At 42.0% G+C, this 18618-nt stretch overlaps 1 protein-coding gene and 1 long non-coding RNA gene across 3 annotated transcripts in view; one reads left to right on the top strand and one right to left on the bottom strand.

Annotated features, from left to right (window-relative positions):
- Positions 1-4085: 4085 nt before the first annotated feature.
- LOC138844029 (uncharacterized) lies at positions 4086-16902 on the top strand. The gene is made up of 2 exons (XR_016214563.1): positions 4086-4239; positions 16535-16902. It is a non-coding gene; the product is annotated as an uncharacterized LOC138844029 (long non-coding RNA).
- RPRD1A (regulation of nuclear pre-mRNA domain containing 1A) overlaps positions 9183-18618 on the bottom strand; it is an 87357-nt gene continuing 77921 nt past the window's right edge. For both annotated transcript variants that reach the window (XM_089305803.1, XM_002713499.6), the window contains one exon: positions 9183-12661. In XM_089305803.1, the coding sequence (XP_089161929.1) occupies positions 12519-12661 (143 nt within the window). In that variant the 3' untranslated portion in view covers positions 9183-12518. The remainder of the gene's footprint in view (positions 12662-18618) is intronic.

Raw genomic sequence — 18618 nt, 5'->3', positions numbered from 1 at the left:
GAGTGCAGTGGAGGATGGCCCAGGTGCTTGGGCCCTGCACCCCATGGGAGACCAGGAGAAGCACCTGGCTCCTGGCTCCTGCCATCGGATCAGCGCGGTGCGCCGGCCGCAGCGCGCCGGCCGCGGCGGCCATTGGAGGGTGAACCAACGGCAAAGGAAGACCTTTCTCTCTGTCTCTCTCTCTCACTGTCCACTCTGCCTGTCAAAAAAAAAAAAAAAAAAAAAAAAAAAAAAAAAAAAAAAACAACTATGCTTTCTATAGTAAATGGAAGAGCTTTTTATTTAAGACTATGTATTACTATTATTTGGCCTCCTGGTAATTTAGGTCCATAAAGTACTGAAAAGCTGAAGAAGAATTTTGCAATGGAGATTTTAGGAAACTATAAACTCTGAGAACATGTTCCTCTTAGTATGGTCACTAGAGTTTAAGTAGCACCATTCAAAGCTGTGAGCAGCTCATCCAATTTTTCACTCAGATTGATGGCAAATAAATAATTTCAACTCCTGTTTCAACTCTAGTCAACCTGTAGTTGCCTGGAGCTGCTTGGAGCTCTGGTTCTATTCAGGAGTCACTGAATTAGTGGCACATGTCACAGCCAGAGAAACATGAGAAGGGCATGTGGGACTTAAACTTGTAGGTCCTCCTGTAAAGGGAACATGGCATTGACTCAGACATAATGAATCCTTGTAGAGTTCTATGAGACACTATTTTTTCCCCAAAGAAACCTTTTATTTAAGGAATACAAATTTCATGCATTTCATAAATACAACTTTACGAACATAGTTTCTTCATACCATACCCACACTCTAATCCCTCTTCCTCCTCCCTCTCCTATTCCCAGTCTTATTTTTAACTAAGATCTATTTCCAATTAACTTTATACACATAAGATTAACTCTACATTAAGAGTTCAACAAATTGTATATACATAAACTGTTCCTCAACAGTCAAGGGCTGTTCAAAGTCATTGCATCTAGAAGATTTCACTTTTTAAGCACTTTTTTTTAGAAAATTAAAGAAGCACCCAAGGGGCCGGCACCACGGCTCAATAGGCTAATCCTCCGCCTTGCGGCGCCAGCACACTGGGTTCTAGTCCCGGTCAGGGCGCCGGATTCTGTCCCGGTTGCCCCTCTTCCAGGCCAGCTCTCTGCTGTGGCCCGGGAGTGCAGTGGAAGATGGCCCAACTGCTTGGGCCCTGCATCCCATGGGAGACCAGGATAAGCACCTGGCTCCTGCCTTCAATCAGCGCGGTGCACCGGCCGCAGTGCGGCGGCCATTGGAGGGTGAACCAATGGCAAAGGAAGACCTTTCTCTCTGTCTCTTTCTCACTGTCCAACTCTGCCTGTCAAAAATTAAAAAAAAAATATGTATTTGCCGGCGCCGCGGCTCAGTAGGCTAATCCTCCACCTTGCGGCACCGGCACACCGGGTTCTAGTCCCGGTCAGGGCGCCGGATTCTGTCCCGGTTGCCGCTCTTCCAGGCCAGCTCTCTGCTATGGCCCGGGAGTGCAGTGGAGGATGGCCCAAGTGCTTGGGCCCTGCTGCACCCCATGGGAGACCAGGGGAAGCTACCTGGCTCCTGGCCTCGGATCAGCGCAATGTGCTGGTTGCAGCACGCGGGCAGCGGCGGCCATTGGAGGGTGAACCAATGGCAAAAAGGAAGACCTTTCTCTCTGTCTCTCTCTCTCTCTCACTATCCACTCTGCCTGTCAAAAAAAAAAAAAAAAAAAAAAAGCACCCAATAATGATCTTTTGCGAGCACTTAGACAAAACTATAACTTATGAGACTTAAGAATATCCTCCAATTAATACACTAAAATAAAGTAAGTCCTTGAGAACAAGTTTACTATTAACTCTTATAATACAACTCTGGAGACAGAGGTCCTATACGGGAAGTAAGCGCACAGTGACTCCTATTGTAAATTTAAAAATTAACACTCTTATGATATCAGTGATCACCTGAGGTTCTTAACATGAGCTGCCTGGGCTATGGAAGCCTTCTGAATCCACAAACTCCGATTTAGACAAGGCCATAAGCAAAGTGGAAGTTCTCTCCTCCCTTCAGAGAAAAGTACATCCTTTTTTGATGACTATTTTTTTTTTTTTTTTTTTTTTGGGACAGGCAGAGTGGACAGTTAGAGAGAGAGAGACAGAGAGAAAGGTCTTCCTTTTTGCCATTGGTTCACCCTCCAATGGCTGCCACGGCCGGCACGCTGCAGCCGGCGCATTGCGCTGATCCGAAGGCAGGAGCAGGTGCTTATCCTGGTCTCCCATGGGGTGCAGGGCCCAAGCACTTGGGCCATCCTCCACTGCACTCCCTGGCCACAGCAGAGAGCTGGACTGGTAGAGGGGCAACCGGCGCCCTGACCAGGACTAGAACTCGGTGTGCCAGCGCCGCAAGGCAGAGGATTAGCCTATTGAGCTGAAGCGCCGGCTGATGACTACTTCTTACCACTGGGGTCTCACCCACAGAGATCCTCTATGTAGGACACTTCTTGCCACAAGAGACACTACTTTAATATGAGAAAAAGAACTAAAGGTGATACATATTTGAGTTTATAACCAAATTTCATGAGTTCTTGTTGCTAACTATGGCATGTCTTTCTAGAGAGTAGGATGTTTTTTAAGTCTGAAAGCTTCTGCAAACAATTATTGAAGTAACATTGCACTTTTATCCTTCAGGAAATGAAAGTACACTGAGCAGGAGTTTTGGAGAACATAAAATACAAATGCAGTTTCATTAAGTAGCACACAAAGGAAATGTATGCATCTTTAATACTGTGTTTTAATAACAATGCTACTGGTACCTATGGAAAAGTTATAAAGTACTTACAGAATGCTCTCCACATCCATGTACTGCACTGATTAATATAAAAAAGATGGGAACCAAATCAAAGCGCTAAAGTAAATGTGGATCAGAGGAATATTATAACTAAGTAACATTTAATGACTAAAGCTTCCTGCAATAAAATTAATTTCTAAAATAGTGGAAAAGCACTTAGTAAAGTGCTTATATACATTTTTTGAAGGTTTATTAACTGCCAAAAATATATCTAGTGAATATTTTATTTCAGATATAAATGTGATTAAGAAACATCTGAAAATAAAATTGCATATTTACTGCCCTAAGTTATTTGTAACTTAAATAGAGCTTTTAAAAACATTCATACCGAGGCTGGCACTGTGGTATAGGCTAAGCCTCTGCATTGACAACGGCATCCCATATGGGCACTGGTTCTAGTCCCAGCTACTCCTCTTCTGATCCAGCTCTCTGCTGTGGCCTGGGAAAGCAGTGGAAGATGGCCCAAGTGCGTGAAACCCTGCACTCTGATGGGAGACCGACCCACAAGAAGCTCCTGGCTCCTGGCGTCAGATTGGCCTAGCTCCTGCGGCCTTTTGGGGAGTGAACCAGCAGATGGCTGACCTCTCTGGCAGACCTTTCTGTTTATCTCTCCCTGTGTGGCTGTGCCTCTTAAATAAATAAACACATCTTTTCTTTAAAAAATTCATATTGAAAACAGTAAATTTTCTGTTTATTGTTTTTAAGCGGTATACTCTGAAAAAAACTACCCTTTAAAGAAAAAAAAAAAGGGTAGGTGTTTGGTGCAGCAGTTAAGCCCAGCTCAGATGCCCGCACCCCATACTGGAATGCCTGGTTCAAGGCCCACTACTCTGCTTCTGATCCAGCCATCTGCTAACACACACCTTGGGAGGCAGCAGATTATGGTTAAAGTACTTGGATCCTGGGCACACAAGTGGAGACATGGATTGAAGTCTGGGTTCCTGGCTTCAACCTGGCCCAGCCTTGGCTGTTGCAGGGATGTGGGAGTGACTAGTTTAGATGGAAGCTCTCTTTCAAATAAAATTGATATAGCTTTTAAAGGCCTTGTGCTTCAAAGCTCTAAGGCCATACTGCAAAAATTGCTGGTTAAGAAAAAACTTGTATTTTAATCGATCACTGAGCTCAACCACTAGCAGTTAACTTCCTATTGGTTACTGGTGAGGAAATTATGTTCCATGTAAAAAGACAGTGCTCCATGCTCCTGGTATAAAACTACTGCAACCGTAACTGCTCTTTTCCATCAAAGGATTTAAAAGGAAACAAAGAGAAAAGAACTCAAGAGAACCTGCAGTATTTGTTCTGCATGTTGACAGGACTTGGAGACAGAAACTCGATGGTGAGAATATTAAGCATCAAGGACATCTGCCTCTAACCTGGGCACCCACAGCTATCACCCAGGTAAGGATATAAGAAACTGGACACGAAACTCACCTGTGCCCCTGCAGCATTCAAGCACCAACCCAAAAAGACAAATGAATAAAAACCAAAAACTTTACTTCTTTTAGTTTAGCACACTCTGGCAAAAAAACCACAACCAAGGCCCACTTCCCACCTGATGGCAGTGTAACAAAATTACACAAAGAGCTCTTCACAACATGTAACACTGAGCTCTCTGCTAGTAGCCTGACCCCATTAAAAACTCTTCACGTTTTTAAATTTAAATATCAAGAGCAGGAGAAAGGAGACAATCAGTATTAATACTGTGAAAATGCCATGTAATGTACAAGGGGTCTTCATACGGTTCATGGAATTTAGGAAGTTCATACTGGTTCAAAAATATTTTGAAATCCATGCACAGTTTTTTCATAAGAATCATTCCCATGAAGTTTCTGAAGACTCTTCATATGATTTAAACCTCTTAAAACATCTTATTTGATTTGTACTTCCTTAAGTAAAATGAAATTTTCTTCACTGAACAAAGAAATAAGACTTTATTTTTTTAAATATTTATTTATTTATTTGAAAGAGTTACACAGAGAGAAGGAGAGGCAGAGAGAGAGAGAGAGAGAGATCTTCCATTCACTGGTTCACTCCCCAGTTGGCCACAATGGCTGGAGCTACACCAATCCAAGCCAGGAGCCAGGAGCTTCTTCTTAGTCTCCCATGCAGGTGCAGGGGCCCAAGGACTTGAGCCATCCTCTACTGCTTTCCCAGGCCATGGCAGAGAGCTGGATCGGAAGTGGAGCAGCTGGGACTCGAAATGGTGCCTATATGGGATGCCGGCACTGCAGGAGGCAGCTTTACCCGCTATGCCACAGCGCCAGCCCCAAGAAATAAGACTTTAAAAAGTTAACTTTAACCAAAAATATCTCTACAGCTGAATTTTTAAAAACGTCTGAATAAGCCCACAATGCTTAATCACAGATCATTTAAATAAAAACTACAGCTTTGCACTTTCCTCATGAAACACAGAATTCCACCATGTATAGATCTAAAATTACTGATTACTGTACCTTTCACTTCAATGATCCACTTACAAAAAAACCAATAAAACTTGGTTTCCACTTTGTCATCCAAAAATTGGAAATAAAAACCACATGGATTTCAGCAATTAAAATAGCTAAACCTAAAGTGTGTAATTATACCAAAGGCTAATGCACCTGTTAGGTAAGCAGTTGCCCTTCAGACTCCAAACTGCCTTTCTCTTCCTCCTATACTCCATCCCCAGAGAAATGAATTAAGAAACCATAGAGGAATTGGCCAAGAGGGGACTTCCAAGTTCAAATAAGGCAAATGGAAAGCATTTCTTGGCCTGTCAAGAAGGCACACTATTACAGTTGCTTAGGTTGGACCAGGCCTTTTCTCTTTTCTATATATTGGAAGAAATACATTTGACAGTGTTGGGTGCCCAGAGCAGTGGTGCCAACAACAGACCTGGAACTTGAGTGTTCATCATAATTACCTGGACAGCTTACTATTAATAAGATATATCACTGGTCCCTATTCTCATACGTTGTGGTTCAGGAGGTCTGGGGCACAAGAATTTGGATTTTTTTTTTTTTTTTTTTTTTTTGACAGGCAGAGTTAGTGTGAGAGAGAGACAGAGAGAAAGGTCTTCCTTCCGTTGGTTCACCCCTCAAATGGCTGCCATGGCTGGCGCACTGTGCCGATCCAAAGCCAGGAGCCAGGTGCTTCCTCCTGGTCTCCCATGTGGGTGCAGAGGCCCAAGCACTTGGGCCATCCTCCACTGCCCTCCTGGGCCACAGCAGAGAGCTGGACTGGAAGAAGAGCAATAGGGACTAGAACCCGGCACCCATATGGGATGCCAGTGCCACAGGTGGAGAATTAACCAAGTGAGCCACTGCGCTGGCCCCGAAAATTTGGACTTCTAACAATTTCCTAGCTGAGGCTAACACTGCTGGCCTAATGAACCACTGGCTTAGGAAACACATGCTACTTTAGAAAAAAACAGTAAGTTTTTATCAATTCTAAAAATTGCCACTATTCCATTTCCACTAGATTGTAAGCACTTTTTAGAGCAGATGTGTAGTTGACTAATCCCTGTGTACCCCAGGACTCAACACCATGCCTTAAAACACAGTAGAAATTAGTTAAAAGTTGTCTACAACATCCTTAACCAATTGTTCTAACTCTGCTTTGTTGATGTGAATGTAAATAATTGGTTTGAAAAAAACTGGAAATGCTTTGAGAAACTGCTTTGAAAAAACTCAGTGGGTTAAAATCCTGCTTGCAATGCCAGAATAACATATTGCAGTGCCAGTTCCAAGTTGCAGCTGCTCTGCTTCCAATCCAGCTCCCTGGTAATGTGCCTGGGAGAGCAGTGGAAGGCGGCCCAAGTCCTCAGGCCCCTGCAACCCATGTGGGAGACCCAAATGGAATTCCAGGCTCCTGGCTGGTGTTGCCCTTGATGTTGCAGCCATTTGAAAAGTGAAACCAGTAGATGGAAGGGTTCCTTCTGTCTCCTCCACTTCCTGTGTCACTCTGCCTTTCAAATAAATAAGCACATACCATTATCAACAACAAAGCAGAAGAAACCCAACTGTCCACTGATGAACAAAATATTGTGTGCATGTTTGTATATAGGCCATATTTTGTTCGCATATATTTTATATATTTGTATACATAATCAAAAAGGAAGGAAATTCTGACACATTATAACATGGGTGAATTCTGAAGATACCACGCTAAGTGTAGTAAGTCAGTCACCAAAGAATATTTTATATTCCATTACATGAGGTACCTCCTAGAGAAATCAAATTTATAGAGTAGGAAAGTAGATGGCAGCTGGCGCTGTGGCACAGTGGGTAAAGCCACCATGTATAATGCAGGCATCCCATATGAGCGCCAGTTCGAGTCCCAACTACTCTACTTCTGATCTAGCTCCCTGTTAATGTGTCTGGGAAAGCAGAGGAGGATGACCCAAGTCCTTGAATCCCTGCACCTTCGTGGAAGACCCAGAAGAAACTCCTGGCTCCCAGCTTTGGATTGGTGCAGCTCCAGCCATTGTGGCCATCTGGAGAGCGAACCAGCAGATGGAAGACCTCTCTCTCTCTGCCTCTCTGTAACTCTGCCTTTCAAATAAATAAACATTTTTTTTAAAGGAGAGTGGTTGTTGTTTAGTAGGTGTAGAGTTACAGTTGAAGATGAAAAAAAGTTCTAGAGATGGTGGTAATCATTGCACAACAATGTAATTATACTTAACACCAAGGCACAATTTAAAATGGTTAAAATTTACCATGTATATCATTATGTGTATTTTAACCAAAGAAAAAAATTGAGTGTAATATCCTCGCACAAGCCCCCATCTTTCACTAATGCTTTTAGCTAATGCATGTTTCTTCATAATTTGAATACTTGTATAATGTTAATTTTACTATAACCTGACATACCTTGCAAAATGTGGACTTGGAGATGATGGCTACACAAAGTATCAATGCAGGAGCAGCATCATGTGGTGGTTAAGGAGAACAGGCTTGGAGTCAAACTCGAATTTCACCTTCCCCATCTGTCTTATTTGTAATTATGCAGAACTTACACTGTCTTAATTTCCCATATGTAAAATAGGGATAATGAGAGCATCTATCACAAAAGATATGTGAAGTACATATCTTAGACCAGTTGCTGGTGCTCAGTATAATTTGTGTGAACTCTCATTAATATGTCACAGATTTGAATTTACCTTGTAGGGCACTGTTTCTGAAAGTGTGCTCCATGAATTGCCTACATCAGAATCATTTGGGTAGCTTGTTTACAAGGTAGGTTTCCATAGCCCAAACCTCCTGAAACATCATCTGTGAATATTGGTTCCACTGTATAAAATCTGTCTTTGCAGAAAGGAAAAGCACATGGGAATGAAGTTCCTGCATTCAGATCCAGTGACGCAGAAATGGAGAATTGGGGGTCTGGCCAGATGCCTACATTTCCCAAACTTTCTAGCTGATAAGAATCAGAGAAGTGTGACTCCACTGGAATGTGTTTTTTCTGTGTGTCCCTAACTGAATCTATCAAAGAGGTTTGGCAAATTCTGCCCCACAGATTTCTAGTATCCCTCAATTATGCTTTAGATTTAGGCCTGGGGGCTGGTGTTGTGGCCAGCTGCTCCACTTCCAAACCAGATCTGGGCGAATGGCCTAGGAAAAGCAGCAGAAGATGGCACAGGTTTTGGGGTCCCTGCCATCCACGTGGGAGACCTGATTGAAGCTCCTGGCTTCACGGCCCAGTACTGGCTGTTGCAGCTATCTGAGGAGTGACCCAGCAGATGGAAGATCTCTGTCTCTCTGTGTCTGTCCCTCTGTTTAACTGACTTTCTAAATCAATCAATCAATAAATGCAAGGTGTAGCAGGAGAGCCTGTGCTCCAGGAAGTACAAGGGAGCAAGTGAATCAGTTAACTTGAAAGCATTTAATAAGCATTACTAAGCAGATGGTCACAAAAGACACTGTCTTGTGCTCCACCCATAAAGGACTTGGTATGTAATGAATCGTCAAACCTACACTTTATTATTCCCTGGAACTGCTTAAAAATATTTTAAATCATGAAGCAAGTCACAGACTCTAAGTCCAGTGCAGCGGCTGCCAAAACATGGCCCAGGCCCAGCAGCGTCAGTATCAAGCTGTTAGAGATGAAAATGGAATGCGAAGCTCCGGGTAGAGGGCCCAGTCAGCGGTTGTTTAATCAACCCTCCACGCGACTCTGATGCTCATTCCAGTTTGGGAACCACTGGCCGAGTAAAGTGATCTTCCTCAGCAGTTTCTTGAACACGTCCCTGAATTCTCCTATGGCTTCGCTTCCCTCCAGTTCCATCAGTCTGTCCCAAATTTCCACCTTCCCCCACCACATCCAATGAATCAGATTCACAAAAATAACCTACACAAAGAGGCTTCAAAAAGAACATAAAACTTTATTAAGAACACCTTGTACTGTCATCAGATACAGCCAGAGAAAAAGGGGTAAACAAACAGGGCAAGTCCATCTTCCCATGTGCTACTGCCACCTCAGAACAGACCCAGGGATGGACGGCTGCACTTACAGTTGGCAACAGAGGCTCCGTATAAATCAATTCATTAAGTAACACGATGTTCCCTTTCTAGACAGAGAAGAACTGGGCTTACACTTTAAATGCTCTGATATACTGCAACAACTATGACACAATACTACATCTTCAGGAGCTATTTCCTAAGAGAACACACAGCAGTTTGGCAGCTTTATGTTATTCATAGAATGTCAATTTGCAGAATGGAAAATTCAGAAAGGGCCTTGTAGCTTTCCCAATTAGTTAATTTGTACTTTTGAGTTTTTTCTCTGCAAAGATTTCTCAGAACCAGTTCAATAACTATGAGTTGTTCATCCAGTGACAACTGACTACCTAGTTTTGTTTTGTTCTTTTAATTTTGCAAATCAAGATGAACTGGATTCTCCCAGCTTTAGCTGATTCTGAAGGAGTTCTTATAGAAAAACCCTGATTGAGAGTGCATGTGAGAAGAGGTGCCAACAGAGCTGCATCTGGAATGGTTTTCCTCGGGATGGGGGGCGGTTCCGTCCTAAGAACTGACTCGCTGAGACTCCCAGTTCCCCCGGAGGTTCTTTTACTTACTGTAGTGACGGAAGGAGCAGAAGGAGCGCCAGAGAACCTGTTCAGATTGCCATCCGGACAGCTCTCAGTACGGTTTGTGGAGAAGAGAGCATGGTGTCCACTCATACCACAGCACCCCTACTGCAGGTGTGGCGACTGTTCTTCTCTTGAGGGGCCAGGCCAAGCGGCACTCAGACGCATGATTTGCCTCAGATACACACACAGTGGAGAAAATGCTCATGATTCAGAATTTGGTATTACAGTACCCCCACCTAACCCATTTCTCAAGAAAATGTAGTCTTCTCTTCTAGACTGGAAGACTACTTACTGCTAAGGCTCACCATGTTAACTATCATAAGGCTGAAGACAAGACTTCTAAAGCAGCCTAGACTGCACTCAGTTAATGAGTTAACCAACAGCTGAGGTTTGTGGAGGCTAGGTCAAGGGGTGGGATTCAGGTTCTTGAGCACTATCACTTATCACAAATCTCATCAAGCTCTTTAAAAAAATAATGCATTTTTATCATAAATATTTAGAGCAGATACTGGCATTAAAATCAGTACCTAAGTCAGAAGTCTGTCCTAAATGGTGAAAATATTTCAACAAACTTCTAAAAGATTTCAAATCTTCCCAGGAGTATATAGTTTATAAATTAGTTTTAAATGGAAAAAATATATTTCTTGAATGGATAAATCACCACTTCAGATCATAAATAAGGTCAAGATATTAAAAATAACTTAACATACAAGTTTTTGCCTTCACAATAACAACAACAAAAACTAACTTGCCTGGTATACTTTTGTTACAGGTATAACTAGGTTTTAGAATTGTGCATGTTCCCTCCCCCTTTGCTGCATATCATCTTCCATTTCCTGCACGTAGGGACAGAGGTACACAGCACAGGCAGACACCCCAGTGTTTGAGCCTGGCTGCTACACACGATTCCATTCGCGTGATGATACAAATGCTGGTCAAGAGCTACTACTAGTAATTTATCAACCATATTTCAAGTTAAATACATTTATGGTTCAATGGCTTAGGTTCCCAGTTCCCAGTTGAGCTTGCAGTGGTTCTGTCTATGGGGAACCTAACCCCTATGTATTTCTAGAAGAAAATTCACCCCAAGTCCCAAAAGTTGACTAAAAAACTTTGGAATACAAGCCATGTATGGATGAGGACTGCTTACATCCATCTGTTTTAGAGAGGTCAAATTGTTAGAAGCATTGTGTTCAGAACTACTGCTATTTAAAATCAACATTTGCCATCTACCTTACATGTAAATTCATGTTAACTCTAATCTCTAGTGCTGAGAAAGACACAGAGTGAAGCCATTTAGACTAGTGAGACGTAACTGGCTTGTGGGATTTGAGATGTTTTATTGACTATCTAATTTGAACCTGCTTACAATGAGAAGAAAAATGTCTACTATGTAAAGCAATGAATGAAAAAAAGATGTTTATCCCAAGTCATTATTGAGTACAAATCCATAGCTTAATGTGATTTAAAAAGAATGCAGGAGAGCATGCAACTGCTCTAACACACAGGGCTAGAAATCAAAGGTAAAAGTACGTTTGTTTACAATTGCAAATATACAAATATAAAATTTACCACATCTACCCTGTAGCGTAGCACTGCTTTATTTCCAAATACACAGTCATTCAAAACCCTTAAGGAAACATTAAAAATGTTTCAAACTACTTTACCGAACATTAATGACAATTGTGTTATTGAGTTATTAGAGCTAAAAATACTACTGTTTTTAAAGTTGTATGGCTGAAGGAATAATAAAAGTATCATTATTTTATTTCTTTAAGTCCCATAGATGATATTTTATTAAAGGGATCAATTATGTTAAAAGGAGACCGATTTGACAAACAGAAACCAGTTCTGGAACTAAAGTTGTTCTAGTGGTAGAATGTCAAAAGCTTTTACTATTTCCAAAGCATTTCCATATTAATCTACTCAAAGAATTCTAAACAGTTTAATCAAGGGGGTCCCTATATAACACTCTTTATTCCACACTGGTAGTTGGAGTGGAACCCTTCAGTGCTACCAGGGAGTTCTCTAGGCTTTACCTGACCCTCAAAGTGGAACTCATATTTAGTGTTAAATTAGTGACCTCCAGGGAATAAGGAATCAAAATCATGGAGAGGCACAGACCCAAATTTAGGTTGGGAAGAAGGGTAAAGATCAAGCTGGAACATGTAATCCTTTCTACTAACTATGTCATAACAAGTCTCAATCAACTCCTGATTAGTTCTTCCCCTTTAGGAATTACATAGTATACAGTGATTAGATATTGAAGAAAATAAAGGAAAACAAATGAAAATACATGAATAAACATAAACATGGAATTTCTCACAAGGCCCTGGATCAAAAAAATTTACAAAAAGATCTCTTGAAAATAATCACTATTTGTAAGCTTATTAATACACAGAGATCATCACTTTGTTAAACTAAGTCATGTTAACTTACCAATAAAATAGTAAACAAACCAACATTTGAAACAATTTTATAAATTACTTGTCGTTTCGTTAGTGTCACTCTCTCAACAATATACAAAAATAACACTACAGGACTATCCACCTAACCTGTCTCCATCTCTTGCAAAGTCCTGGGCCCTGAAGAGACTGGTCATCAATCTTCACTGTAGATGTCCCCAGCAAAGGGCAGGTGCATGTGGCTGCCAGTGACATTGGGCAATCGAGATAAGTCTGGCAGGCTCTGGATCCGGGACCTGAGTTCTTTGCGCACCAGGGATACTCTGGCTAACTTGCGCTTGTATTCCTGTAACATCAAACCACTTTTATTAGCATTCGCAGTTCAGAGAGCCCTCTGATGCTGTGTAACATCTAGTACTAACCTCAGCTCATAGCAAATATAAGATTATCCCAATGTGAGTTTTAGAATCAGAAGAGGGGCTCTGGAAATACATAAATAAAATACATACTACTATTGTGAAAAACTGCAATCTTTACCTGTTGTTCCATACCTGTAGAAAGAAGACTAACATATTAATATGCTTAATCTCAAATATATACTCCTAAGATTTTCAAGTATGTTTGAATTCAGACAAGGAAAGTTACATATTTAGTTTCAGAATTCTTAACGGAAATTGTGCATCCTTTTCAGCTGTGATTGATGGTAATAAACCATGAATATTCTCAGTACCTGTGACTTGGTCTGTAAGACAAACTAGTTGCTTCTGTTACTTCTTTATAGCTATCTTGCAATACTGTTCACATTTATCAACAGTAGGGCATAGTAGGTAAGGCCACCACTTGAAGCACCAGCATCCCATATGGGCGCCAGTTCGAGTCCCGGCTGCTCCACTTCCAATCCAGCTCTCTGCTATGACCTGGGAAAGCAGTGGAAAATGGCCCACATCCTTGGGCCCCTGCACCCACGTAGGAGATCCAGAAGAAGCTCCTGGCTCCTGGCTTGGGATCAGCGCAGCTCTGGCTGTTGCAGCCATCTGGGGAGTGAGCCAGCGGATGGAAGACTTCTCTCTGCTTCTCTGTAACTCTCTGCCTTTCAAATAAATCTTTAAAAAAAGATTTTATGAGTTATAGTAGTTATGAGACCCATCACTGGATTTAATTAATAAGAAAGCATATATTAATCTTACTGTTTTGATAACTCCCTTCAACATAACTTAATTTGTAATTGCTTTGTAATGCTAGTTATTTTATGAATTTAAAAAGCTAAGACGTTTAGCCTAGTAATTAAGATGCAGGTTGGGATGCCTGCATCCTATTATCAGTGTCTAGGTTCAAGTCTAGGCTCCATTCCCAGTTCCAGCCTCCTGCTAATGCAGACCCTGATGAGGTAGCAGCTGATGGTTCAAGGGATGGGAGACCCCTAATGAACTCCCAGCTCCTGGCTTTGGCCAGTTCCAGGCATTTGGGGAGTCAATCAGTGGACTGGAACTCCCAACTAAATGCAGAGTAACGTTGAACATGTATTAACTTGAGATGGCACTCATGGCTGTGCTAGACCACCAATGCCCAAGGAATTGGAAGTCAATCAAAATCACCTCTGGCTTGGAGGGAGCAACTCCTTCTCAGTACCGGGAGTGTCTCCTGTAATTGTGGGCTCCAAAACTCTAAAAGTGTGGTAGACTCCTTCTCAACTCTATCACCTCATGGAGATGGAGTCTTGAAGGGGCAATCCAGAAAACAGGTAATCTTCCAAGGAAGGTTAGAACCTTTTCCTTCTATCTCACCACAGCTGATCTCACAGGAGACAGAGCAGGTTAAGTGATGGGCTCTACATTTTGTGCAGGCAGCCACAAAAATCCCTTCTTCATCAACTCTTCTCAACTCTGGCTGCACATCAAATCATCTAGGAACATTCTGAAGTAACAGCGTTTTCAGGAGAACCACAGACTCTGCTGGAAGTAGATCCAGAGCACACAAATTTCATAAAAGCTTCCAAAAGGATGCTAATACACAGAGTGTGAATTGTTTCTCTACAGCGTTAATGCTGAAACAAATTAGTGCGGTTTCTCTGTACTACTGAGCCTCCTGTTTTAAAATATAATTGCACTTCATGAGTATAGGGTCTGCCAGAAGCTGTGTAACCCAAATGTTCTCGGGGAAGGAAGAGAGGAGGAGGAGTCTGAAGCAGAGGGAACTAGGCACCTGCAGGCAAAGCAGGCAAGGCTGAAGGCTGGAAACGTTCAAGGACAGCCTTGAGCATGAGAGGTGCTGACCCTCTTCACATCCACTCATTCCTGCATTCCCAGCCTGTCCTATGGCACTTTGGGGTCAGCACAATGTGGGAGGCCATTTCAAAAGGTTCATGGAAAATGGAATTAAACCCATTGGTTTTTAATGCAAATATGCTGAAATTCACTCTTCATAACGGCATTTCCATGAACATTCTGAAGACCCCCTCATATTTGGACATTGTTCAAGGGTAATTTCCTCTATGTTCCCCTGGGGGCTAGATGCCTGAATATGTCACATGTGCCCTTAGCGGTCACTAGGCTCAAGCATTCAGATAGGCCATTCTTCAACTATTAAGATTAACTTACTTATTTCATGCAAGTGATATAAGTAAGTGGCAATTAAAAGCCTTCAACCAACAGATATGTATTAAAATAAAAAAAACAAACAAACCACCAATTACTCAACGTACAATACAGGCCAGATTCAAACTCCACAATAAACCTGCTGAAATAATGTAATCAGGCAGCAGTGTTGACAGGTGACAGGGGTGCCTTTGAGAACCAAGCTTCAGCATTCTTCTCCACTCTGTTGACATGAGTTTTTTTACTCCACCCTCCCCCATTCAACAAGGCTCCCAGTTCCTGATTTACCCTTTATTTGCCAGTGTCACCATTATTACCCTAGTGCCATCACTACTACCCTAAAACTTGCACCACCTCAGTCACTTACAACCTTCGTTTTTTTCTGTTCCCGCTCCATACCAAGCCTCACTTCTACAGGTCAAATCCAAGCCCTTCCATTCTTCAGAACTGGACTATTACAGTCCAGCTCAACGTCTACTTCTAAATCCTCCCCTCATCCCTGCCATCCTCACCCAGGCTCTCAACTAACACTCTTGTCTACACTGTCTTACCATTCCTAGTACATGAACACGTGTCTTATCTTCCCTAGGAGCCTTCTTCCTGCCATACTTCAACATTAATAAGTATGATTTGTCTTGTACATATGGCAAATGGGAGTTAGCTTGAAATCTGAACCATTAAACTTTGCTTTACAGTTAATATTGAGTACCAAAATTTTATATATTTTGCAAAACCTAAATTAAGGTCAAACACTGCCACAGAAACTGGTCCTCCACCCTCAAGTTAACTTCCCATAATATGCTACCACTCAGGTTACTTCTGAATGTTAACTACTATTGGTTGTGTTATAGTTTCATATTTGTATATTTGTATATGAAGCATCCACTGTCTCTATCTTGTAGTGTCCAGCAGAAAACTGAGTATTAATAGGTCCCCCAGTCCAAGGATTCAGAAGCTCTGGATGAAGTACTGCCTCCTAAGTCTACTGTGTATGTGTTCTTGGGCAGACGCCTTCAGATGATCTAGGCCTCAAACATTGCCTTTATAAAACAGGGGCATCCATTTTACAGGGTTACGGGGCTTCAATACATTAATGTGGAAACTTTCAAATTACGGAGTACTATATAATTGTCATTACCATTCTGGGATGGTATCACGATCTTCTTGCAGTTAAGAACAGCTAAGAGAATAAAGTTCCTGAAATTCAAGAATTCTTACACATTTTAAGGTTGACCCATATAATTGTTCTAAAATTCTAGCTCCTAAATAATTTAGCACCAGGCATTTAGCATAGTGGTTAAGACGCTGTTTAGGTTGGACACCTGTGTCCCATATCAGGTTACTCAGTTCTAGTTCTGCTTCCGATCCAGCTTCTTGCCAATGAGCACCCTGGAAGGCAATAGGTAATGTCTCAAGTATTCCTGCCGCCCATGTGGGAAACCCAAATGGAGTTCCTGGCTTTGGCATGGCTTAGCCTCAGCTATACAATCATTTGGAGAGTGAACTAGAGGATGGAAAATTTCTCTTCTATCAGTCTCTGCCTTTCAGATAAAATTAAAAAATGAAAACTTAGGATAATGTATTTCTGAACTTACATATTTATTGTGGCTGCCTTTTTCTTGTAGATGTTAAGAAATTCTTTGCGTAACTGTGAATTTAAAAACAAAACTGAAGGGGCCAGCGCTGTGGCACAGCAGGTTAACACCCTGGCCTGAAGTCTGGCATCCCATATGGGTGCTGGTTCAAGACCTGGCGGCTCCACTTCCAATCCAGCTCTCTGCTATGGCCTGGGAGAGCAGTAGAAGATGGCCAAGTCCCTGGCCCCTGCATTCGTGTGGGAGACCCGGAAGAAGCTCCTGGCTTCGGATCAGCACAGCTCCAGCCATTGAAGCCACCTGAGGAGTGGGAAGATCTCTCTCTCTCTCTCTCTGCCTCTCCTCTCTCTGTGTAACTCTGAATTTCAAATAAATAAATCTTCAAAAAAAAAAAAAAAGCTGAAGAATTTCAACAGCATCAACATGAGCTTTCAGTGGCTAATTCAAAGCATCATGTCTCCTGAAATGCAGCCCCTGTGGCCTCCTACCCACTTCCTGAGACAATTGCAGTGGCCAAAAAGGGACTGCACCAAATCAAGAAGCTCAGTTCTGATTCTAGTGAGCTGGTTGTGACACATTTTAAGTTCAGATTTCAAAAGGTTCTGAAAACCATGAATCTTAGAAAAGTCACTCCCTCTGACTTTTCATTAATGAACTCCATCTCCAGAGTCCCTTTAAAGCCTAACAATATGAATAGGCAGGGCATGATAGTTAGGCATAATTAGGCTCTAGCATGATAGTTAAGATTCCTACATACTTCCTAAAGATGGAGATAGCTATGTAATATTTCAATATGACAACTACTTCCTTAGAATTCCACAAACCTTATCTATGCAAACATCCAATTTAATTTCTTCTTGTAAATCTCACTGTAAGTATCCCTAATGTGAAATCCACTTTAGCTTTGGCTACTTAAATTCTTTCTAAATCACTTTTCAGTTTAGTAAATATTTGATCATGAAAATAAGGGAGCTCCTGGATCAGAAAAGACTGATGTTGTAGACAAAGCTACCCGCCTCACTACAAAGTGATATAAGGGGCAGGCATTTGGCTTAGTGGTTAGGTTGCTGCTTGGGACACCCACCTCCCTTATCAGAGTGCCTGTTTAAGTTCCAGCTCCTCTACTTTAGATCCAGCTTCCTGCTAATGTGCACCCTGGAATACAGCCGTAAATACTCAAGTGCTTGAGTCTCTGCCATCCACAGGGGAGACCCAACCAGCTCCTGGCTTCCACCTAGCTCAGCCCCAGCTGCAAGCACTTGGGGAAAGCAACCAGTGGATAGAAGATCTATCTTTCAAATAAAAGTAAAATGAATGAAAAATCTGAAAAGCTAACTAAAAGAAGTATCAAGACCATCTTGAGAACGTATCTTTAGCTTGATGGTAATCTTCACAATCCTGTTGCCTTTTATTCTCTTGCTGAATGGTTTTGTTCTTTGATATCTATTTCATCCTGTCCTCTGCCTCTCAAAAATTTTACTTACAGGGGTTGGCGTTGTGACACAGCAGTTTAAGTTGCCACCTGTAGTACCACCATCCACTAGCAGAGCACCAATTTAATTCCCCACTGCTCTGCTTCCAATCCATCTCCCTGCCAATGTGCCTGAGAATGCAGCGGATAACAGCTAAAGTACTTGGGGCCCTGACATACTCATGGGAGACCTGGATGATGTCCTAGTTTCCTGGCTTAGTCTGCCCCAGATCCAGCCACCGCAGACATTTGGGGAGTGAACCAGCGGATGGAAGAAAGATGTGTGTGTGTGTGTGTGTGTGTGTGTGTGCAAAATGCATTCATTTCTCCCTAACTCTACCTTTCAAGTAAATAAATCTTTTTAGAAAAGAATTCAACATAAAAGCCTTTCCTAAGCCACTGCCTTTAAGGTAACTATTAAGCTTTCTCATTCTTAGAATCCTTCATAACTTACTTTCGCTTTTTATTTGCCCTGGATTTGAGGCTCTTTGCTAGCTTACACAGGAAAACCTTTATTGATTGAGGTACACACACAATCACATACGTATGTGCACATGTGTGTCTTCTAAAACAAGGCCAAGGGGGACCCAGCTCTCTGCTATGGCCTGGGAAAGCAGAAGATGGTCCAAGTGCTTGGGCCCCT

The sequence above is a fragment of the Oryctolagus cuniculus genome, chromosome 10, assembly GCF_051225735.1.
Source record: "Oryctolagus cuniculus isolate XC-2025 breed Fujian yellow rabbit chromosome 10, ASM5122573v1, whole genome shotgun sequence".
NCBI classification, from domain to species: domain Eukaryota; kingdom Metazoa; phylum Chordata; class Mammalia; order Lagomorpha; family Leporidae; genus Oryctolagus; species Oryctolagus cuniculus.
This window is presented reverse-complemented; position numbering and strand designations above follow the sequence as displayed.